This window comes from Daphnia magna, linkage group LG9, assembly GCF_020631705.1.
Source record: "Daphnia magna isolate NIES linkage group LG9, ASM2063170v1.1, whole genome shotgun sequence".
NCBI classification, from domain to species: domain Eukaryota; kingdom Metazoa; phylum Arthropoda; class Branchiopoda; order Diplostraca; family Daphniidae; genus Daphnia; species Daphnia magna.
In genome coordinates this window covers 2,257,999-2,282,429 of record NC_059190.1, presented here as the reverse complement: position 1 = coordinate 2,282,429, position 24,431 = coordinate 2,257,999, and the positions used below count along the sequence as shown (strand labels likewise).

General features: G+C 39.8%; 3 protein-coding genes and 2 long non-coding RNA genes across 6 annotated transcripts in view; 4 read left to right on the top strand and 1 right to left on the bottom strand.

Annotated features, from left to right (window-relative positions):
* The first annotated feature begins 631 nt into the window (after window positions 1-631).
* LOC116930927 (ATP-dependent RNA helicase DDX42) lies at window positions 632-3,958 on the top strand. Its single transcript, XM_032938369.2, is given in 12 exon segments — window positions 632-1,107; window positions 1,170-1,252; window positions 1,316-1,848; window positions 1,911-2,040; window positions 2,121-2,303; window positions 2,425-2,523; window positions 2,594-2,724; window positions 2,793-2,930; window positions 2,992-3,180; window positions 3,182-3,514; window positions 3,589-3,705; window positions 3,776-3,958. Coding segments are annotated over 12 exon segments (2,409 nt in total). The 5' UTR covers window positions 632-745; the 3' UTR covers window positions 3,887-3,958.
* Window positions 3,688-5,375, bottom strand: LOC116930930 (sugar transporter SWEET1). 2 transcript variants are annotated; one of them, XM_032938377.2, is made up of 7 exons: window positions 5,148-5,375; window positions 4,908-4,985; window positions 4,715-4,838; window positions 4,494-4,652; window positions 4,309-4,428; window positions 4,163-4,252; window positions 3,688-4,005 (listed from the first exon to the last, which is right to left on the bottom strand). In XM_032938377.2, exons 1-7 carry the CDS (start codon window positions 5,222-5,224, stop codon window positions 3,994-3,996), a joined length of 660 nt encoding a protein of 219 aa, XP_032794268.1. In that variant the 5' UTR covers window positions 5,225-5,375; the 3' UTR covers window positions 3,688-3,993. The 2 variants fall into 2 exon arrangements, with proteins under 2 accessions (XP_032794268.1, XP_032794267.1); XM_032938376.2 differs by lacking the exon at window positions 3,688-4,005 and having other exon boundaries at window positions 4,032-4,252.
* Window positions 5,376-5,522: 147 nt separating this feature from the next.
* Window positions 5,523-5,948, top strand: LOC123475746. The gene is made up of 2 exons (XR_006651042.1): window positions 5,523-5,660; window positions 5,745-5,948. It is a non-coding gene; the product is annotated as an uncharacterized LOC123475746 (long non-coding RNA).
* Window positions 5,949-5,970: 22 nt separating this feature from the next.
* On the top strand, window positions 5,971-7,919 carry LOC116930934. Its single transcript, XR_006651041.1, has 3 exons — window positions 5,971-6,479; window positions 6,557-6,790; window positions 6,847-7,919. It is a non-coding gene; the product is annotated as an uncharacterized LOC116930934 (long non-coding RNA).
* A 1,268-nt stretch (window positions 7,920-9,187) lies between these two features.
* LOC116930921 (homeobox protein cut) overlaps window positions 9,188-24,431 on the top strand; it is a 195,635-nt gene continuing 180,391 nt past the window's right edge. Inside the window, 2 exon segments of the mRNA XM_045178761.1 lie at window positions 9,188-9,298; window positions 23,315-23,425. Coding sequence (XP_045034696.1) covers window positions 9,236-9,298; window positions 23,315-23,425 — 174 coding nt within the window. The 5' untranslated portion in view covers window positions 9,188-9,235.

Below are 24,431 nucleotides of genomic sequence, written 5' to 3'. Positions count from 1 at the left end.
TCATCATGTTTTGGGCCTTTTCTAGTTCATGCAGAAGATCATAAAACTGTTTGAGTGACAATTCCATCAAAACTGTTTCTAATGATTTTTCAGTATTTAGCTTCATCTTGATCCTGACATATGTCTGTCCCACTTGTTCCTCAGAGCTTGATGCAGCAGTCACTAAGATACAATGTCATTTCATTAGTATGCATGCGTTCTTTACCAAATTATTACAAATAGTTAAAATTTACCACCGAGTTCCCATGCCAAGTCGACCAACTGAGAATTCTTTGACATTTTTATTTTGTTTCCTATCTGCCACTGAGCTATGGTCAGGTTATTGGAAGGCCTAAAATAATCTAAAGTTTTACGTTCAATATCCTACTGGAATCCCGATTACTTGTTTTTAAAGTAGACAATCAAACGTCAGTCCGATTTCTGTTCTGCACCGATCGTCTGGCCGCATTGCCATGTATGCACCAACATGCATATTAAATATACAAAAGAATTTTTTACTTTATACTGCCCCGTTAAGTTCCTTATGTTACTTCATATTCTTTTAGTGAATTTTCTTTATTTCAAAAATTCCAATTAGCACAGGAATAAAAAAATAAAAAAAAGGCTTAACTTGATCAGACTCAGAAAATGGTTCGGATGCCGGTAGTTGCTGTATCACAACAAGCTGCTTAAAGAGTGTTAAACAGAAAGTTTTAACAAGTTTGATTAAAGGAACCAAGTTTATTTCTGATATTGAAAAGAAAACATGAATTCAGGAAGGGGCGGTAGTCGATTTTCGGGTTTTAGTGTGGGCCCAAGACCTAGAGCGAATCTGAACAAAGCTGATGGCAGCCTTCATGCAGTTCCCCCGCCACCGTCAATGACGAGACTGGGCAATCCGAACACCATACCTCTTGCCACACGATTTTCGCGGCCTGGCGTTCCAAGTAGCACCTCAGCCAGTTATAATAGATTTCATCCTCAACCTGGAGCTGGCCGTATTGATGTTGAGCTTATACCGCCTGTGTCAGTTAGTAAACAAGGTTATAGCACGCTTAATGCAATTAGCCAAGGTGCAATTAACACCACATATGGTGTGCCTACCAATAGGCCCAAAACTGAAGACGAGTAAGATATTCTGCATTTAAATTTAAAATCCTATCTATTCATTGTATGTTTTACCCTCAAAGTTACTTTGATGAAGATGATGATGAACCCCCATCAAATGAACCCCTGTATCAACCAGGACCTGATTCACCAACCTTTACAGGAAGTATGCAACATTTTAAACTTGAAATGCTATATCACCATTACAAATTTTTTTTTTTCTAAATAGATGCTGAGTCTGATGATGAAGAAGACCCATTGGATGCCTTTATGAATGATCTCAACAAAAAAGTTAAAAAAGAAGAAGTAAAAATTCCTTTAAAAGAAGAATCAAGTGGAAAAGGCAAAGGCAAAGCCTTACGGCATGATATTGAAGAAGAAGACGATGAAGAATCATACTATCGCTATATTAAAGAAAATCCACTAGCTGGGTTGCAAGCAGATGACTCAGACTCAGAGCAAATTGAATATGATGAGGATGGAATTCCAATAAAACTTGGAAAAAAACACATTGATCCTCTTCCACCGATCGACCATTCTGCTATTACATACCTTCCGTTTGAAAAAAATTTCTACGAAGAGCATGAGGAGATAAAGAACCTGCCACTTAACCAGTCTAATGAACTGAGAGAAACACTGGGCCTGAAAGTGTCTGGAATCTCAATCCCGAAACCAGTATGCAGTTTCGCCCACTTTAATTTCGATGAAAAATTGCTTAACGTGATTCGTAAGTCCGAGTTCACAAATCCTACTCCTATCCAGGTAAATTGGTCTAACGCGGCATTTTTCAAAGCCATATGTGATGCACTTCCTTGTTACTATAGTCTCAAGCAATACCAGCTGCGCTGTCAGGCCGAGACGTTATTGGTATAGCTCAGACTGGAAGTGGAAAAACGGCCGCTTTTCTCTGGCCGATGATAGTCCATATATTGGATCAATCCGTTCTAAAACAAGGTTTGGTGGATCTATTGCACATTATATTCAAATTCTGATGACTGATTTTCAAAATGAAAACATTTTTCTATTGACTACAGGCGATGGACCTATCGGTGTTATATTAGCACCTACGCGAGAACTCAGTCAACAAATCTACACCGAAGCAAAAAAGTTTTGCAAAGTTTTCGGCATCAGTGTTGTTTGCTGTTATGGTGGTGGATCCAAATGGGAGCAATCGAAAGATTTGGAACAAGGTGCCGAAATTGTAGTTGCCACTCCTGGTTCGTATTTTTTCTCTCATTTATAACAAGTTTTTTTTTGTTTGCTTTAACAAAAAAAAAAATAAAATAAAATAAAATATATATGTATATATATATATTTATAACGTTTCCATCTTCGTAGGTCGAATGATTGATCTGGTTAAGATAAAAGCCACAAACTTGCAGCGAGTTACCTTTTTGGTCTTGGATGAAGCAGACCGAATGTTTGATATGGGGTTTGGTACGACATAAATCACTAGATTCATTAAAAGAGTAGTGCTGACAACGGAACATTTTTTGTAACAATGTAGAGCCCCAAGTGCGATCTATTTGCAATCATGTTCGTCCGGAACGACAAACCCTTCTTTTTAGCGCAACATTCAAAAAAAGAATAGAAAAACTTGCCCGTGATGTGCTGTCTGATCCAATTCGAATCGTTCAGGTAATGAAAGATGGTAATCAACTAACTGAAATAAAGGTGCCTGACCAAAATTATTGGTTTTATATTAGGGTGATGTTGGTGAGGCGAATCAAGACGTTACGCAAGTAATTGAAGTTATAGCTCCTACTGCTAAGTACAGCTGGCTCATTGTACGCCTAGTAGAGTTTATGGCTTCGGGATCCGTGCTCATTTTCGTGACAAAAAAGGCAAGTTGTGCTATATAACTATTTGTTAAAACTACCGTTGACTTTTCCCGTATTATACTAGGCGAATGCTGAAGAACTCTGTGCCAGCCTTAAATCCAGAGAACTGTCTGTCGCCCTACTACATGGTGACATGGATCAGATAGATCGTAACCAAGTCATTAGCGCTTTCAAAAAGAAAGAGATGGACATTCTCGTAGCCACAGACGTGGCTGCTCGTGGTCTCGATATTCCTCACATACGAACCGTCGTTAAACTACGACATCGCCCGAGATATTGATACACACACTCACCGAATCGGAAGGACAGGTCGCGCTGGTGAAAAAGGCATGGCCTACACCTTAGTGACTCCCGCAGACAAAGAATTCGCTGGGCATTTAGTTAGAAATTTGGAAGGAGCAAGTCAAGTAGTACCGGAGCCGTTGATGGATCTTGCCATGCAGAGTGCATGGTTCCGCAAATCGCGTTTCAAGGGCGGCCAAGGACGGAAGCCTAATGTCGGTGGACGGGGATTGGGATACTCGGATAAAACGTCCACCGCTGCCAACAGAACACTCACTGGTGCCAATGCAATTAAACCGGTTTTCGTAAGTTTGAAGAAAACGAAACCAATTATTTTGGTAGAAACTTCCATGCTGAATCTCCCTGCATTGTTTTACAGCAAAGTGGACCGATTTCCTTTTCTAAACCTACTCAAGGACCAGCTGTCGCAGCAGGACCCAGTGGTGGTCGTTTGGCTGCAATGAAGGCCGCTTTTCAATCTCAATATAAACAACAGGTATATTTATTTATTTTGTTAAGTAACACACATAGTAGTAGATAAATCAAAATTGTTGTGGACTTGACAGTTCTGCAGCAGCTCTGATAGTAAACCACCTCAACCTTTGGCTTCCGATTCAAGTTCAGCCGAAGGTAGTGGACAACGGCCCGTGAAGAAAAAGAGCAGATGGGACGATTGAAAGTAACAAAAATACTGGCTGTTTCATAAATCTTCGCGATCGTGTAAAATAAACAATGCGACACCATTCGGAGCAGGAGTTCCTCATTTTTGACGTTTAATGTAATATTAAACGACGTTCTGAAATAAAATGACAAAATAACAGATTAGTAAGGATTCCCGTGTATTGGTAATGTTTCAGATTATGCGGTTTAAAATATAACTAGTTATTGCTATAATGACTGAGATTCTACACATCCTTATTCGAAGGCAGCAGGTATCATTCTTCATCACTTACTTGAAGCTTTGTGCGAGTACTGGTACTCGGGAAGACGGCAAACAATGCCAATTGGAATAAGGCAATAAGGCAACTGATGAAATTAGGCACCTACAAGTTAAAAACTGAGAATTACCCATCACTCTTACAATTTATAACGAAAATACTTGAACAAAAGTGTTGTGAACTGCCACGCCATAAAGAAACCATTGCGCTGCTACAAGAACATTGGCAAGGATCAAATAAAATGGCAAGGTTTCGGTGCTGCGTGTCCGCAAGACATCACCCTACGGAAAAGTATTTCAAATAAGAAACAGAACCATAGGGTAAGATGGAAAACATCTTAAAGTACCAATGTGGCAAGAGGTGCAGAACAGAAGATCAAGGTGGTGGCACAACAGAGCAACCCTAATCTGAATTCAGCCTTGTCCTCATTAGTTTCTACTACCACGTAAAACATGGTAGTAAGAACCACAGATAAGACAATCAATACCTGTTTTAGGTATGCTTCCTATATGTTTCAAAATAGGGTTATGATACTATAGGGGAGAGATGACATCTAACAGTATATACCTTGTGTGTTGCATATACATAGTACATGCAAACATAAGACATCTGAAGTACAAGTCCAACTGCATTTACTGTTATCATTGCAGAATCTTTCATGAGCATCCCATAGCGAAGCCACAAACTACATCTGAAATTTCAAAAATAAGAATTTATTCAAACTGACCAAGGATTTTAACATTTAATAGACAGTTTATACCCCAGAACACCAGCTATAAATGGGAAACCTGAAATTTCTCCAGAAATTCCTTTTTTTCGAATACTTGCACAAATAATCCTGTAAAGTGAGGGTAATAATGCATTTTATTATTTTAAAAAATTCGTGGTTATGCTTAAATTCCATAACACACTGTTTGAAAATTTATGGAAATCAAAAATAATACATTATAATATGTAAAAAATAATATATTGTTAAATTAAGGACTAATTGACAACGTACACTCCGGTTAAAAATTGAATAATCGTTGTGACAGTGGCAGTCACGCTCAAGATCTCTCTGAAGTTTTCCAGTGCCATTTTGAAGGTTTGTTACTGATTGCACGTGTCAATTTTTTGTTAGAAGTGACACGTATCACGGAAACATTATAATTCAATACTAGGACCTTACAAAATCCCTGTGTCCTGCTATTCAAGGTAATTATCTCGTTAAAAAGATACGACTGTTTACACAACAGTTTTTTTTGACGTGGCCCACTCTTGCTGCCATCTACCGTAATTTCAAAGTAGAAGCCCAAGAGGAAGATGAAAGGAAAAAGAAAACCAACAAAATACCTTTTATGTTTCTTGTAACTCTTGCAGCAGATAGAATAGACACCTGGCCGGAACTTTCGAAGGGTTCCCTCCAAATATTTGTTGATGAATTTTTGATTATTCCGTCTGACGAAATTTCAAGATTCTTGCAACGTGTACCAGAACAAAGAAATTCCTCGATCGGATGACATGTTTGATACACGTAGCTAAAAAGTTTCATGTGGAATGTCTTGTAGGCAGTTACGTTTTTGTAGCTTATCTTGTTTATCACCGCCCCCGAGAACAGGTTGCTGCCCGTCAAACACATGTTCCTCATTACTCACCATCTTAACATCCCATCAACAATGCGGATAAGGAAAAAAAGATATACGAATAGCAATTTTTTCCACGTTTCTCCCAACTTTGAAATGCAATGGCTAATGTAATATTAAACACATAGATGGCGATGGCTGGTGTAAATTGAACCTGTGCCATAACGTGATCCTAAAATCAAAACAAACTGGCTCCAGGTTACGTTTCTTAGACTGTTTGATAGGTTGTAGGCTTCTTAAGGGTAAAAAGTAGCTTAGTGCATAATGCTAAAAAAATAACTTCAATCACGTGAAAAAGTCTACGAATTTTCAGCAGTCGACTATGACATGTGAAATGTCACATGGAAAGAAACTAATTCTGCAAAGATAAATTTTGTCCTTGAATGGTTGCTTGAAAGTTTGACACAAGGTTTTCAGTCCCAGAAATACCAGCATCATCATAGAAATTTTAAACATAATGTATAAATTCATTAGTTTAATACTACTTGGGGCTATTAGTTATGGCTATGAATTTGTTTTATTACATTTGCATGTCCACACCAACATTCTTATTCTCACTCCTACCCATTTTGCTGTCATCTGTGAACGTTATCGAGACGTGGCAATCTGTCTTTGTACTTGTTCACGCTAGCTTTTAGACAATTAGAAATATATTGAAAGGGCTTTAAGATAGTTGGACAGGACCGAATGCTGTTATAAGATTGATAACGGTACGAGAAAGGATGTGAAAAGAGAGTTCAATCCATCGGAGTTGTACTAATGCCATGCTTTAAACTTTGAACACTAGGAATTTCTCGTCAATAATGAGAAGAGTATGCGTCCCGAAATGAACGGTGGATTAAACAGACAAGGAATGAAACGAACGGGAACCGGCGGATGGCATAACCCCCTTTCCACGTCAGCCCATTCGTCCGGATGGTAATTAAAAGGAACCGGCTGTACGGACAGTATTTCAGCAGGCCGAACGACTTACTACTAGCTAGGCCGTATAGGCAAGTGATTTTCCAATTTACTTAATTTGGTAATAGATGGTTTTATCTCATCGTCGGTCATAGAACTTACACTTAGCGCTTTTAGACTTCGACAGTTGTATTTCGCCATTAAAGAAGCTGGTGAGGCGACGAATCAAAAGCGGAGACGGTCCGAAGCGGATCGAGATGAGTAGAAGACGACCGAATCCATTGAGTTGGAAAGAGTCGCTCGACGGTTCGACGAGGCGTTCACAGGGAAAATCCGGTCGTTAAAAAGAAAGGAAAACAAAAAGAAAATGACAGAACGAATGCTCTGAGAAATGAACTGATGACGATGTATATAGCGAGGCATTGATTTGCATACGCCTCACTGGCTTTTGTAACACAATGCATAGAGTGCTCCCTACATGTTGACGCGAAAAAGAAGAATTCAGCTAGCGCAACACGCGACCTATAGAGTCGCTGCTCTTGTTCTCAATCTTCTTTGTCGAGTCCTACTCGACTCTTGCTCTTGCTGCTCCGCTAAATGGTCCGCAAACAGAAAGATAATCCTACATCTCCCTATTCGAAAGCATAGGAAAGAAGTAGAACAAAACAAATCAAGAAATACAAAAGAAAAAATGTATATGTTTGATAAAAATCTCGTCGGAAAGAAATGCAATCAATTTGAAAAGTTTGCATTATTTAATTGCTATCAGTGGTGATGGGATGCTTAGTGGAGGCCAAAGATAATGTCTCTAGTTCCATTTCCAAGTCTGCACTAAATCAACACACAACACAATCAATGGTTCGTAAATGCCTTTGCAAATGATGATGCGACGAACCGCAGAAAGCGAACGGCGGTCGTCTTAATCATGTCAATGGAGAGAATGCCGCTTCATCGCTTTCTCGATGACAACGCTCCAGCGAACATCCATCTCTTTCCGCTCGTTCGATCTTTTCCATTCTGCGTATAACCAAAGTCAAAAACAAGTTTTCCTATAAAGTGCTAGACAGTCTCTCGATGTCGTAACTTTTGAACCCATCTTCTTCCTGATGGCTCGTCATCGTTTCTTTTTTCGCTTTATTGCTTTTTGTTGATAAAATAATGTCGCGTGATTCAATCGAAAGCTATATAATGACTCGTGTGTTGTGTATCTAGTTTTTAATGTCTTTCTTCGTTTCCTTTCTTTTTTTGACCATTAGACGACAGACACATGGATCCCAGTGCGCTTTACGGCATCGAGAGAAGATGTGATGGCGAACTGTGATAATCGGCGCACAATCCAATTTGTTGGAGTGTGGTAAATCATCAATTCATTAAAATGTCTACCCGAACGAGTATTGCTGCTGCTATTGCTTCTGCTTTCACAACGCAAAGCACTCAAAGACGTACGTGAGCGATGAGCATCGCTTTGATCTTTCTTCCTCTACAAATGTGTCATGCAACACATCTTCGTGGAACAGTCAACCATTCAGTTGAGATACATGTATGTACATGTATGCTAGTTTTATTTAACCTCTTCCACGTCACGATATGCAATGTCAATCCCTGTACCATACACTGATTCGTTCGGCAAACCTTTACCATTTCTGTTTCGCAAAAGCAATTGCTACTGTTCGTACATTGTTATGGCATGTTTTCATGTAAAGCAATTCGATTGTGCATTAAGTTAAACAACAACAAAATATGTTTGTCAGATATCAGTGTATTTCTGTTTCAATCAATCGATGGGGAAATGTCGAAAATTTTCAGTTTCGTTTATTTCCGCAAAAAAAAAAAAAAAAAAAAATGGCGAACTCAAAAAATTCAACATCGATTATTCTTTTCAGTAAAACAATGTGAATTAATTGAATTAGAACTTTCAGTTTCATTATTTGTTCGCCTCCTTTTCTGGTTTCTCCGGGGGGTGGTTGTCGGAATAAGTTAGAGCATCAGTTGCGTTGTGATTCTGGTTTTGAAAAGGAATTGTAGGTTGATTCTCCAGTGAGGTAGTCTGGCAGACTGTTACAGCCTTGCACGGTCCGGGTTTAGTTATCGGCGCGTATATGTTAACACAAATCATTCCTATTATACTGCCTATGATGATAACTGGTGCTTATGATTGTCAGCTTAGCCCGTAAAGTCATACGAGCTCGCGGTAGAGCATTAGGGATGCCTTTAGCATTCATTTTACCAAATTGATTCGTATCTTGATTGAAAAAAAGAAACAGCTGAGATGATATAGGTGTTTTGCTAGACACCTGACACTGGCAAACGTTGTTGGTGTCACAAGAATCAACTTTATCTTGATGAAGAAATTCGTTTTGGACCCGTAAATTGGTAAAACCTGATAGATTCAACTTCTAGGATTATTGATCAAAGTTTTTTTACAAAAGTTAAAGGGTAGGAAAAAATATACTAAGAATCAATTGTGGTTTCACGATGAGAATTGACTTCAAACTGTCAATACCGCTAGGTGGCTCTTATGTTGTTATCGTCAGAGCAGACGATTGCATAAAATTTCAGTGCCAACATGGCTTTAAAATTGAGTGGTGTGCTGAATCAATGGAAGAATTTCGACCTACCGACCGTACAGGTTAGATTCATCTAATTGTTTTTAGAAACTTATAACCGTGAATGTTTCTTGATTGTTTTTTGGTGTGAAATTTGCTTGTCATTCTTACTGAAACGATCGTTTTTTGATTCTGGGTAACCGATGGCTCGATGCCAACGCGACACGTTTTGAAACGTTTCTTCCCACGTGCTTTCAACCTCGTATCTTGTTTTTACCGAGAATATTCATTTATTCTCATCTGTTTTTGTGTTCTAAAGATAGTTACCGACTATCTTTAGCTTCTAGATGTTGATTTGAGAAATTTGTAGAACATACTGCTTGTGGATTGGGCAAAAAGTTCAGAACTTTTTCTGCAAAAGTAAACTTTGAATATTTTTTATTTAAAACTCTTTCTTTTAGTTTATGGATGTCATTTTCTTGAAACATTTCATGGTGTTAACAGCTGGAATGTTGAACATTTATTTTCCCAACCCCATCATTGTCGAAACACGTGCATAGATTTTTGGCGCCAATTTGGGTGATGTTTGACGATTACCCTACATTTCACAACTCGATTTGCATTTTGTTGCAACATCCCTGATGACTCATCTTCCCTATCCCCTCCATGTCGAACCACTTGCATTGACTTTTGGCGCCAATCCGGCCGATAGTAGACGATTACCCTTCACTTCACAAATCGATTTGCGTTTTTATTGCAACAAGCCTGATGACTCATCTTCCCTATCCTCTTGTCGAACTACTTGCGTTGAGTTTTGGCGCCAATTCGGCCGATAGTTGACGATTACTTTACATTTCCACCAATCGATTTGCGTTTGCATTACAATGTTTTCGTGTTCTCTATTGCACTAGGCCCGTCATTTAAAAAACATGTCGTCGTGCAATTGACCATATTTTGTTTATCTGATGACAGCCTATTTCGTCCGTTTTCACGTTGTTGCTTATTCTGCTGGATGAAATGGTAGTCTATATTAAGCCATCGTAACTCACAAAACATCTGTTTACCCTGCGAATTGGATGGACAATGCAGCCAGGGAATCGTTTTTCAGCTTGAAAGGGGACAGAAATAAAGAAAGATGCGTATTTGTAACATTTTTTCTTTCTTTCGTCATATAAATAGGCGTTTGCAATTCAAAGTAGCTATCGAGCTCTCTCTCTTGTCCTGTCTAGTCTGGGGCGGGCAAACTCGTAGCACCAAATGCATGTTAAGCGAATGAAGCGTCTATATAGGGCCAGTTATCATATGCCTTTTTTCGCTGGAGAGATTGGCTCTGTCACTGGGGGGAATTCACGAGGCAATGGTTTGGAAAATCAAAGGGATGTCTCTGATGGAAAAGTATCGGATGTGTCGGGGGAGAAAGAAGTGACTGTGACGCTGCCACACGATTTCTTTTGTCTTTTTTGTTTTTCGCTGCTTTATCTTCAAGCTGAACATGGAGATGTCGCCGCAGCTTTTCGTCTACATCAAAAAGAGCGACGACAAAAGAGAGCCGAGAGATATGCAACTTGATTTGCATATAGCCATCTCCCGTTTTTCGCCCTCTTCCGTTCTTCCTCCACCCTCTGTGTTGTCCGTAATGTTTCAGCAGTCGTTTATTATGACCGCAAGCTGATCTCTTTTAACATTGCCTTCAAAACCTCTAGCCATTTTGATTGTACCGTTGACGTTACACGACAGCGACACGTAAATCTCTTTAAACTTCGTGCTGTTTGTTTTTTCTTCTTGCCCACTGCCCCTAAAAATCGTAACATTTGGATAGAAAGTTAGAAATGGCGTTTTCCTTTTTTTTTTTCGTAAGGGTGGAACTGGTATAACATTTGATAAGGTGGACGTCATTTTCAAAGTGCGGGGAAACAATATGGTGCTGTTGATAATGGACCAGCGTGAGTGGGCGGTTGATATTGGGTCCATTTAAAGGAATAAATGACGGGCTTTATTTATCTCTCTTTCTCTCTGGTGACCGTTTTATGAACAGCCAGCAGATTGAAAATAAAGTGCGAGATTCAGTCAAAGTCAGCTGATAAATCGACAGCCATCAGTCCGTGTCTGCCCGCTTAATGAAGGTCCAGTCGGGTTAATCCGCTGGAAACGGCTGGTCGGGACGCGATTTGCGGTCGATGAAGGATCGCCCTAACTCAAATTTTGTTTGTTTCTGTTTTCGTCCGTCCAATTGGGAAATTGTCGTCATCATCGTTAATAACAGCGAAATGAAGCCCACCCTCGCCACCCTTTACTGTCGGCTTTGAACTGAGAAAAATCCCTTGTCGCTCTGCGACATACTTTCGTCCGTCGTTTGTCACTCTGCTTCGACTAACCTTTTTCAATAAGAAATGTCTTTTAGAGATGGGGACAAAATGTAACCAACTCAATTGTTTTCATTCTCATTTATTCTGTCAACTGTATGTGAGATTGCAATCAAGTAGATTCTTTAGCTTTCAGGGCCGTTAAGTAATAATACATCACTGCCTGTCCGGTTTTTGTTTTTCTTAGTTAAAGGCAATGTGAGAGTGGGGTGGTGGGGGGGGGGGTTAAATTATATTCCATCCGTTTGGACTTGGGGATTCGTTTTTCATCCGGATAGTTGACTGTTTTTGTGTATCCATTTCCTAAGTTGTTTCGTTTGTCGTTGAGTGGATGTGCAGTGCGTGTCGTTGTCGTCTTGCGTCTATAAACGGTAACACAATTGGCTGAGCCCGTTGCATTGGACGGGGCAACATGATTTGATTAGTCATTTGTTTGTTGTTTTTTTATTTTTTCTTGTCTTGAGGGGCGGAGGGGAGGGGGACGTACACGAGATCTTGACGTTGCTGATACCGAATGCTATTGCATTATTCAAAGTTTGCATGGACACTCTGTGCCTACCAGTTACTTGTTACGATTGCTAATACCCATTTTGGGGGGGTGGACGGGACGGCTTACTTAATCCCTTCTATGTGTGTATTGTATATCTAACAAACATGAGGACGCCAGGGAGTGGGTGGTGCGGAACTGTGTCGTCTCTGATGATCGTCTAACCATCACTAAAAACATCTAACAGTCTTTCGTTTTTCGCTTTTATGGCGACAACAATCCAAATGCAATTGCCATCAAGTCGTTCTATTTTGTTTTTGTTTTTTTATATCTCGATTTGAACGTGAAACAACTTTTGGGTTGGTGCGTGTAGGGCCGGAAGACGACCGATTTATGAGCTTTTAGATCCTTTTCTTCAAGCCGGAAGGATCTGTATGATTGATCCGATCGTGCGTCGATATTCCCCGAGTTTTCAACTTCTTGTCCATCCTCTTTAAACAGAAAATCCTTGTCGTTTCCCCCGTTGTAAAGTAATCCATTCGCATTACGTGTCACGTCGTAAATATTTGGCATAGTAAAACGAGTCTGGAATTTTATTTTTTTTTCATCACCCCTTAAAATAATTCTTGATTTATTTTCATTTCATTTGATCAGAGTGTAGGAAACAAGTAGCCCCGCCCTTTTTTTTCATATGCATATCGAGTGATTTGAGCAGAAAGAAAAAAGGAAGTTTTTTTTTTTTTCTTTTTGTGTGCAGACATATGATATTGCCGTCATTGATGATGGGAGGAGGGGGAGGTTCGGTATATTTTACGATAGTTTTTTTCTTTCTTCCGACCCCTTTCTGCAATATTCCAATCGAGCTCGAAAGCATCAAATCTCGTCTGTAGCTTTTACACAGTTGAACCGATTCACTGTGTGTAAAAAGTAGAGGGTGGGGGGTTCGGATATAGAGCCATTGAACATTTGTTGATAAAAAAAAAGAATGTCACAAAAAAGAAAAAACAAGTTGTCGCGCTCCGACAGCAGCAATCGGCTGAAAAGGTTCGATCAAAGAGAGTAGTGTTGTTTGTACTGTTTAGATTTTTAAAGAATATTTTCTACTCTTTTTGTGCGTATGCAATTCACGGAACAACACGGCCGTGTGTGTCGCCCATTTCTTTTTGATGCCATTTCGTTTGGGCCGTTATTGTATACATCCGTCGATCCTTGATTGATTCAAATTATTCTATACCGAGATTTTTTTTTCTTTATTATTTTTGTCAAAAGAATATTTTATTTCCAGACTCAAAAGTTGATGAGTTTTTCTTTTTTTTTTTTCCGGGGGATTCCGCGTGTTTGTTTGCGACTTTGAGCTAATGATGTGCACGATCAAAGTAGAGAATACAGAAGGGAAGGGGGGGGGATAGGACGTGAAAACGAGCGTCCTCTTTCTTAGTGGACGATGGCTAAAATGAGGCCGTGACCACGTAGTGAACGTGCAACTGGGCTTGTAATGAGGATTATTCAATTCACAAGTCCTCCTCCTTTGTGTAGGCACAAGTGATGACTTTTCAGTAGAAAAAATGAAAAATAAAAAAAGAGGAACATGTTTTACTGCTTTTGATCCATCCCTTATTAGTCGAGTTTCGTTGGCAAGTGCTTTTTTACATTTGAATTCATTAGTACATTATTTTGCCCCTCTTTTAAATCAAAGTCGAATTTAAAAAAACAAAAATAAACTGTGTAACTGTAGGCTTTCCATGTGAAGGAATTTGTCATTCTCATCAAGTTGATATTGATTCAAATAAAGTCCAAGCGAAAAATGCAATAAAACAAAAGGGAGGACCAACTTTTGTTTGTGGTGTGTACACAAGCGCAATATATACAACCTCCTCCCAAAGCTCTCCTTAATGGCCAAAGATGGGTCCCGGTTAATTTCACGCTCGGTTGTGTTGTATGTCGAGCAAACGGCCGACCCAAGGATTACAATGCGCTTATGTCTGTTAGGCGAAACAGAAAAAGAAAGAAAGAAAGAAAGAAAAAAAAAATGGGATTGGGAACTGGTGGACCGCATCAAAGCGAGACTCTTTTGTTTATTCCTTATTACTGTAGCTGGCCGGACTTGTGACGGGCGGGGCGGGCTGGATCAGTTGTTGTAGATGGCCATCAAATCTTTTGACGTTATGAAACGCGTCATTTCCCGAAGCCATCCCCCTCCCCTCCCCGTTCTCGCTATAACGAAGAAGAAGCGTGTCGGGCGATATCCGTTCATCAAATTATTGTTTTCTGCCTCTTTTTTCTTTTTCTCTCTAGCGCCTCATAGGAGGAAGGGTAAGAGTTAGTGACGTGGGGTTGATTTGGGCGACAGGCGGACGAAAAAAAAAGAAAAAAAAGGAAGAAAAAGTTGATGGGCAAAGGGATTTTTTGTTTGCTCATCAAAGAAAATGAGATATAGCGCAACTGCTTGCTAGATAGTATAGGGACAGTCACTGATTATTGTAATAATAATATCCAGGCCTCGGCTCTGGGACGCATTTGAGTTACAAGGAGGAGCATTGCGCGATTCCACCCCACCGTTCGTCCGAATAACAGCCGATGCTGCTGTTACTATTCCTCTTATTATATTTTTTGGGCAATATGTGTGTGTGTGTGTGTGTGTGTTATGATGCGATTAATAACAAGGGGAGGGGTGTTTTTCGTTTTTGCATTAGATTTTTTCAAGATATAAATGAATTGTCGTTTTGTGCAATTTATCCCGTTCGATATTTCCCCGACGTTTGAATCTTTTGTTGTTAGTGTGTGTGTGAACGGTTCATCAGTGCCCTGTCCCCCCTTTCCTCCTGCGCACATGCATAATACGTTTGATGGGAAGCCAAACGTTGACTGAATTTCTAAATAATAATAATGGGACGGTTTTGCCCGCACCCCTCCTACTTTTTATTTTTGTTTGATAAATCGAAATAAATGAGAAGCTTCGTGTGAGAGACTGGGTGTGTGTGTTGTACAGCATAGCCTATATAATGTGTGTGTGTGTGTGTAAAAAGGGGGGGGAGGGATGATAAGATCGTCTGGGGTAACCGACTTGCTTTTGTTTTTCCTGCTGTTGCGTATAATATCGGCAAAGCTAAAGAGCGACAGGCAATGAACGACTTCTCATTTACAGGGGTTAGGGTGGGGTTGAATGGTGGGAGTGAGCCGCCCACGGGTCCGTGCTTCTAATCAACAACCCCCCTGAAAAGAAAAAAAAAAGTTCATATCGTACCCGAAGTGGGACGTGATCCAGTTGTATAGCGCAAGCCAAACACACGTGTCGCACACATTTCGTTGTTCCCTTGCCATGATACGTAAGTTAGTGAGTTTTTTTTTTTTAGTTTGACCAAAAACAATGGCTGACACACACACACACAAATAATGAAAATAAATATATAGAAAATAGAAATATATATATATATATGACAGACGCAAGAAGCTTTTGCACTCCCTTCTCTTTGCTTTTTTTTAATATTTTCTAATAAATATATAGAGTTGGGAAAATGAACAACGGTCCGGCTTGAAGATTGGACATGTATCTCTTGGCCGTCACTTTCCATCTCGCCCCTTTTTTTGTGTGTTCTTATAAATATCGTACGGTCAGTGATCATCGTGTTGATTGCGAGACACTTCGCCCCCCCATTCTTTTTCTTCGTTGCTTCCCCACCGCAAAGTCTGGTTGTGCAGGGTTTTTACAACACGCGTGATGCGAACGGTGACTTTCTGGGGCGTACATAATCCTGATTCATTTTGGGCCCGCAATGAACAACTGGCGTTTCTCGCCCCGCTTTCGAATCGGAAGGAGTTTCGAGCAGCTGGAAATAGCCAACAGTGGGGATGGTCCGTCTCACGTATGACCAGTAGCTTTGCTGATTGTTATTCAGTTTTGTCCCTCGCCGAAGAATGAAAAGATGGAGATGTTTTGCTACTAGTTGGTCTTACTTTTTAACAAAGAGAAAGTTTATGGATTCTCCCCTTTTTTTTTTTTATTCTCTGGTGTTTGGCCTTCTGTTTGGCAGAAATATGGGTAGCACATCAAATGTGATGTTCTTCCGAAATGACGTGTTGTCTTTTTGAATCTGAAAGAAGAAATGTGGGAAATCATTTTTGTTTTTTCTACCAAGGGGGGGAGGGATCAAAGACAGAGCAGCTATTGGCCAATAGGGAAAATGCGATACCTCACGTCGGATTGTACCCCGTTGAATACGTTTTTATTTATATTTTTTTTACTGTTTTTTATGTGTATCTTGTTGATTTATGGTGCGACGCGTCGTCGTACGACATCATCGGGCCCGGCTGTGTGTATTTTATTGCCTGTGTCTCGCTTTTGAGCTGATGAAATGCCAAGACTCCTTTTTTTTTTTGTGTGTGTGCTTTTTACAGACACACAATACATACAACACCTGTCAGATAATATATTATACAAATTTGAAAAAGAAAAAGAAAAATTCAAATGACGACAATATTTTTTTAAAAGTTCTCGTCTCCTGTACGGTGGCGCCACCGCTAAATCCCCGCAGTAAAAAAAAGTCGGATGTTTTTTTGTTTCTTTATTGGTTGTTTATCTTTTAACAAAATAGTTCAGTTTATGCGCTGTATAGACGTTTGTTTTCGTTTCGCAAAGACTTTTGATTTGATCGAGTTGGTCGATAGGTTTTTTTGTTTTCTTTTGTCCAAGTTCTTTTCTGTTGTCGTTTCAATTGGCAATATAGGGAATTTGATTGGATTGTATCTCCATATTGCGTCTGGACTAGATGTCCCTTTTTCTTTTTCTTGGGGCTAGTCGTAAAAGAAGAAGAAAAAAACTGGATTTCTGTACTTGACTCTTTGAAACAAATTGAACTGTTTATGGAGCAATATAAATTGATGCGAAGTAAAAATGGGGGGGGGTTACTATTGCAGCTGGCCATGACTGAGATGTAGTTATTTATACAAGAGAAAACATTGGCGATTCAACTGTCGTCTTCTCCCTTCTCTCCAGTTTTTTTTTCTTTTCTTGTTGTTCCTTTCGGTGGATATCAAGTCCGTCCCGTCACACAGAGACACAATTGAATTTGGCCGAGAGAGATGTGCGATGGAAATCGAATCGCCGATTGCTGCTGGCCCTCCTCGAAATGACGGCCAATACACAAGTACCTTCTGTGTCTAGTTCAATCCTCTCCCCCCTCTCTTTTCAGAATGTTACGTACTGTACGTGTGTGTGTGTGTATAGAACCCCCAAGTGGCTCGTTTGATTTTTTTTTTTTATATTCTTTTCTTTTGATCTTTTACGTTTTTCCCTTTAGAGACTCTTGCTCTTGTTTCTTGCTGAAAAAGCATCGATTTCGGCCAACGGGGAAACAGGGGGGGATGTCTGTCGGGCTGAATCTTTGATTCCCTTCATTAACGCCGTAAAAGAGATGCTGGCCGCGTTTCTGGCTGGAAAAAAAAACATACCCGTTACACTTAGTGTACACACTTCATTTGCTATTGATGAGGTGCACAAAGAGAGCTCTCCGCCCATCATCAATAAATTAGAAAGGTTTTCTATCTTTCTTTTTTAAAAGGTGGAAAGATGAGAATTTGCCCACAGTTTCTTCTTTGGGATGGACGCTCGATGGCTAAATGTCAAGCTGTTTTATCACTTAACGTCCAAGATGATTAAAGTCCAGTTGGTCATTAGCTTCGGGATTAGAAGAGGTTTTTAAGGGCAAGGTAAAGTAAGTCGCAACAGCTTCGTGTGTGTGTCGTAGTTTTTGTATATTTTATCGAGGCCTCGGGGTAAGTCGATTGAATAATTCAATGCACGATTCGCAGTGTTCACGATCCGTGTCCGTGTACTACACACCACTTAGGGTCGAAAGTACACACCGAAACCTCTCAACGCCGATTTGTTGGCTTTTGATATATTTAAAGAGATGCCTGTATAGAGCCTTACCTCCCCGTAGATTCTTTGGGGGATTTTTCGTGTATCTCTACACGCGGCAAGAGTTTTTGGTTTGTCATTTTCTCGTTCTGATATTATGGAAAAGGAGGGGGGAGGTGCCCTATTGTTGTTGAAAATATGTCCAACGGGAACGATATGGCAGCGCGTGAATAATGCAACCCTGCAATGAAATTGAATGACGTCAATATCAAAGAGCTTGGCGAATGCGCAGCGAAAGAAAAAGTTCAAAAGAACTTGGGAGGTGGGGGTCTCCAGGAGGACTTTTTTTTTTCAAGAGTTTCAATTTTTTAAATCGTCGTGTCTATTTTATACGCCTGTAAAAAAAGTTTTTTTTTTTTGAAGGATTTTCAACATTGACAGATTTCACCCCCTGTCGCCCGTTTTCTTCTTCAACTGATTCACAAGCAACGGATATCTCGTTTCTCTCTGATATGCAAATGGTCTGGTTAAAGGGGGGTAGGATGTGTCGAGTGCGCGCGTGTTTAATAGGAGGGAGTCTTTGTTGATTGTATAAGTGTAGTAGTATGCACCCAACAAAAAAAAAATGAATTTTTGTGTGATTTGAAAGGGGATATCATTGTGCCTCCCCGCTGGCGTAGGAGGGAGGCTTTTGTTATAGTCCGGGGTAGGTTTTTTTTTTTTTTACTTAAGATAAAAAAAAATGGAGAAAGGCTGTCACCTTAATGAGGTCCAATTGCATTTCTACTGATGATGAATGGCTGATGAAAGTCCGTTCTCATTAACCTGATGGGGAGGAGGAAACCCTGTGTGTGTATTATGTTTGTTGTGTGTGTGTGTGTGTGTGTGTGTGTGTCTCCATGTTTTTGGACGGGGCGATGCCGGTGAGTGCCGAGCAAACATCACGAACTCTTGGCCTCTCCCCGGTTCCTCCTCCATTTTTGACAAACGTTCGGTGCGAAACTCGTCCATGTTTTGTGTTTTTTTTTTTATTTTATTCTGAAGAGCCCCGGCAACAGCGATATAGGGACGTTAAGATCACGTTTGGCTGGCTTTTTTGCTCATTATTTCGTACAATGAGCAGCCATGGCGGCCGTAACCCACAACAGCGAGCTTGCCCCGAAGCCAATCGAGAACCGAGAGGCCCTACTTTTTTTTTTTTATTTTTAGTAAAATTCCATTGTCTGGCGCGTAAGCTCGTTTGTACATCATCTATCGCCATCATATTCTATTAATCTAAATATATCTATTGCTGAGGTACGAGTGGGAGCAGTGATTTGACCCACTTGCCCCCTTCATCGGGAACGAGGGGTGGGGGGGGCATGCACGAAAACCTCGTGTTTTCCTCCTTGTTTGTTTTTGATGATTATTAACGAGTCACTTGCTCTTTGGACTCTTGAGGGCCATCATCTTTGTTTCTCCCACTTGTACTTTTTTATTGGATTATTTTCGTGTCTTATTATTTGATTCTCCCCCCTCCCTCATGTTTAGAGCACGTTTGCGTCAATGTGCACTCGTCAATCGCGTATCGTTTGGGTTTAAAGTGTAGTAGATGAATCGTAGGATTCGTCATTCAAAATGGAGTTGAGGTCTCGGATTCTCATTTTCACGAAAGAGAAAGAAATTAAATACTGATTTGAATGATTGATGGCACTTATTGAATTCTGTGTGATAGGGAAATTATTTGCATTTTTTCTTTTTCTTTTTCCGATGCGGGTTTTTTTTTCCGGTTAGGCAATGAAATGCAAGTCTAATTTTTTTTGTGTGTGTGTGTGTTGTTCACTCGAACATTTCTGAGATGCTCATTCGGTGCGATGACTGATGATTGTGGTGAAACTGAGCGACGTTTCTCACCGAAAAAAGCAGCAACAGTTCCCCCCTTTTTTTCTTCTTTTTCTATTAGAAGCCCTGGTGTATAAATCAATTACCGAGACGGCACATCGTACAACTCATCTCGTATTATTCACTTGGCACATACGAAAATCGAATCATTTTTTTAAAATTTTTACCTCGTGAATTTTCTTTTTTCAACGATCCATTTTCCAAGTCAATGAAATCATTTTTTTTCTTCGAGTTTTTAAAATTCCAGCAGAAGCGAAATGGAAATGCAATCTAAAATGGGCTTGGAATGATTGCATTCGTGTATTCCTAGTGATTGTTGAAACCAAAAAAAAATTCAAAAGAAAAAAGATGATTTTTGATCGATGAAAATCTGTGAAACGAGACTGACGAATTGGATCTAGTCGCAACACATATACGTTTTGTCTATATGATAGATGGCAATATCGCATCTGGGATACATCTCTCTTTTGTACGTAAGCATTTTATTTTATTTTTTTTTACACGTGCTGTGAAATCCAGTTTTTTTTTCTTGATCCGTCTGCTGCTGTGCAGCTGTTATTTCGATTTCCCCCCATGTAATTTGAAGAAACCAGCGTGAATCCTGTGCCCGTGTTTGATGGCCAGAGTTTGTCGGGTGTGATTTTCTCTCTCTCTCTCAACGTTGAGACTTGAGAAATGAAAAAAAAAACACAGATAGATGTATAATAAAAATACGTGATGGTTCGAAGGCGGAACGAAGATGCATACATTATGATGAATTAAAACGGTTCCTACCTTTTGAATTTATTACGAATTTACCAGTACAGTACCTGGGTTTTTCTTTCTTTCAGTGTGAAGGATTTCGTTATTTTTCTTCTTTAAGGAATGAGACTACACATTTTCTCATTGATGGTTACAAAAAAATAAAATGGCGTCATCAACCTGCTGTCGGAGCTGTTAATGCGTAACAGTAAAACTAGAGGGGGACATTGAAAAGATTTTTTTTTTATTATTTGTCTGCAAAATAAAACAAATAGAGACTGGCTACTGTTTTTCGCGTTGGATAATTGTCTTAATAGTGGCGACAGTTGTCAATGGCACGGAGTTAAAAATAGTTAACAGCTCCCACGCCCTTTTAATTGATGAAAAAAGAAGGGGGGGACTTTTGATTCCAGTGTAATTATTTATTCAGTAGACCGTTGGGTGGGAAAAACAAAAATCTTGTTGTTCTCATTGTGGAAATTTGGCTACAAAGAAACCCATTCATTTCTTTGCAGCGTTTTTTTTTTTTTTTTTTTGTTCATTTTGATGTTTTGTTTCGCGATTTGTCACTTCCGGTGGAAAGGATTTTCCTTTTTATTGTTTTTATTGATAATGAAATTCAAAAATCTAATTGAATTTATGTTCTCACCAAATGGAGAAAATCATCAATCTATGACAAGGAGGAATGAATTCTTATTTAACTAGTCCAAGTTAATGAATTTTCTTGTTTGGATGCCGTTAAACCACAAAACAACAAACAAATTGGGATGAGATTTTCTTCGTGAAGTTTAGCTTCGCGTGTTGGCATTTTTAAGATGCCGCTGATAGAATTAGAGAAAGTACTCTCGCATCGGCTTTTCCATGTTCTTTTTAACTTGCGTTTATTTCATTTTCACATTTTTCCTGTGCTCATTGGTAGTGAATTACGTCCGATCTCATTCCGTTTTCTCCATCGCCCGTCTTTTTTCTTCTTCTTCTTTTCCGGGAGGGAGTCTCTTTGCACGCACCAGCGGATATCCCAGTGCGCCTTGCCAATTGAACGAGGCCTTTGCATCACAGAAGGAACAACAAATAAATAAGTAAAGAGCAGCGAATGGACGGTAGGACCCCGTGCATTATAGAAAAGAAATGAAACAAATAAAAGGCTAGAAAGACTCGTAAAGTGGAGTAAAAAATATCAGGAGAGGTAGGTCGAATTCTTTTGATCAAATAACAGTTGCGCAAAAGTATTCGAGTGTTGGTCAGGCGCGTTTCCTTTTTGGGGACGTGGGTGACCTTCTCTTTTATTAAAAAAAAAAATGGGGGCGACAAAGTTGTTTTCGCGTGTGTAATCGTTTTTATTAGCCGAGCACGAAAAGAAGTCGGATATATTTTAAAACAAAAAACTGTGTGTGTGTGTGTGATGATCAATGACGTTGGCTTGGATAAGACAGATTAGATAGATGGATAGAAAGATAGATAGGAAGAGAGAAATCGCTAGACGATGATACAAAACGAAATGGAATAGAACCAGAGTGTCTGCGAAGGCTGAAGGGGGGTCGAAACAATCGGGAAAAAACGATTCTTATTTTTAAACGAAGAAAAGAATTTGAAGAAGAAGAAGAAGAAGAAAAGCGAGAGGCATATTTGTGGTGGATGAGGGCAACAGCTATCCAATTACACACACATGTGATAAGCAGGAGATGAGACCCGATATTAGTCGGTGACATGGTGAAGATCGATGGGTTTCCCGCGGCCCCCCTCGCTCTCTTCCTCAATCGGTCGACATAGAAACAAAAAAAATCCAGCAGCAGACGGAGAGCGAACTCTCCATCGAAAATGATCAATCGCTCACTCGATGACGGCCACACTAACGTTTTTTTTTTTTCAAATTTCCCGCTCGCGTCATATCGACACGCATTGTTTTTTAAAAAGTCCATTTTATTTTATTTTTTTTTTACTTAGAGATTTGAGCCTCATTTCTTAGATCTGCCAATAGATTAGCTGATGGAACGATGGTCAGTCTACCCCACCCATGATTTTATATTTTTTCCAATTTGATTTTTTATTTTTTTCTTAAATGGGATGATGTAAAGATATTAACAGCCCGTCACGCCATCATTGGATTGATACCTTTCTATCTCTTTTTTTTTCCCCATCTTCTGCCTAACCTGCTTATTATTGTTATTTACGTTTAATTACTCTTGCGCGTAGAATTTGATTTCTTCCCCTCTTCTGTCTGTCAAACTTGTCTGTTTGAAAGGGGGGGTCCAGTTTGACTTGTGAAGGCCAAAGGCGATACAAAACGCGGCTGGAACGAAATAAGAAAAAAAAAACAAAATTTACTTATAAGTTTGACGAGAAAATCGAAAACAATCATTTGAATCTTTCCGTCGGTCGAACATGTTCCATTTCAAACGCACAGTGTGCGCGCTGTGGATAGTATATAGACACGCTGTGTGCGTGACGGAGACGCAGAAGGAATAAAGGGGGAGGAGTCGGGGGGAAAAAGAAGGCGGTTCCTTGTAGTTGTCCGGTTGACATGTGAGGAAAAAATGAGAGTCGACCTCAAAAACCTTTTCTCTTCGAGGCTGAAACTGAAAAAAACAAAACAAAATCGAATCGATAATTGAGTTTTTGATTATTTCTTTTGTTGTTCCATTTTTTTCTTTTTTCGTTGTTTTTTTTAATGAGATGTTTATGATCGTCACATGATTTCCATTGAAATTTTCAAACACAGACACAAACAAAAAAAAAAATATTTAACGGAATAACTTTCTATTTATATCAGCGGGAGCTGGACGCCGAGGTGGCCGGAATGGGTCAACGCCAGGACGAAAGTGAAGCGGCCCGCAAGCAACTCATCGAGCTCAGTCGTGAATTCAAAAGAACAGCCACTGAGGTAAGAAAAAAACTTCATTTTTCATTTTATTTGGGGGAGGGGATGAAAATGAAGTCACACAGACGGTCATTACTAAAATAAAATTTAAAAAGAAAAGGGTCCATCAATATCCCGCACGTACATCTGCAGCTTTTCACTGCAGTGTACATGTTGGGAAAACTTTTTGTTGATTACCAGTGGAACGAATCATCAGGCCAGAGGAAACCTTTAGTAGACCGGTTCTCTTTTTTTATGACATGACGCAAGGAGTTGAAGAGGGAGGTTGGTGGGTGGAAGAATATCAATCCATTTTCCAACCTCCTGCCGTTGCTGAAGTTTCAGTTTGTGAGAGACCAACACACACACACACACGGGGGGCTTTCTGATGTTGCACTACAATTTCCTGATTGGCTTCTCGTCTCTCTTAATTAGTTGGCTCTTCAAACAACAAACACACACGCAGACAAAAGCTCGGCTGGATAATATAATAATTAGTTGTATAATAATATATCATGTTGGTTGGTTTTTGGGTGGTGGTAGGGGGGGGGGGTTGGTTTGTTCTTTGATTCCAATGAGTGGAAATAATTCACGTCAACTACTTGGGGCCTTCTGTTAAATTGTTTCTATTTATTTTTCGGGATACGAATGCACTCGACGAGATTGCGCGCTAAAGATGCAAACTAGTGCGGCGCTAATTTCACGTTTTTCACGTAGTGCTGGCCAGAGTATCGTTCATTTTGATGTTTGGTCGGAAACAAAAGTTGTCGTCTTGCTCTTACGTAAGGTGATGGCGAAGGAAAGAGGGGCCAGTTGGATTGGGTTCACTTGCACCGACGAAAAATTGGACTCGAGATGAGCACCAAATAAAAATGGGTTTTCCCTCTTTTGTTGATGATGAACAATTCCCCCCCCTATCGCACACACAGACACGCACAGTTAGAAAGGGGGAGAAAAATGCAGCAAAGAGTGAAGTTTCTATTTGAATAATCAACTGACTTACTTCCCCCCCTCCGTCCGTATTGCGATG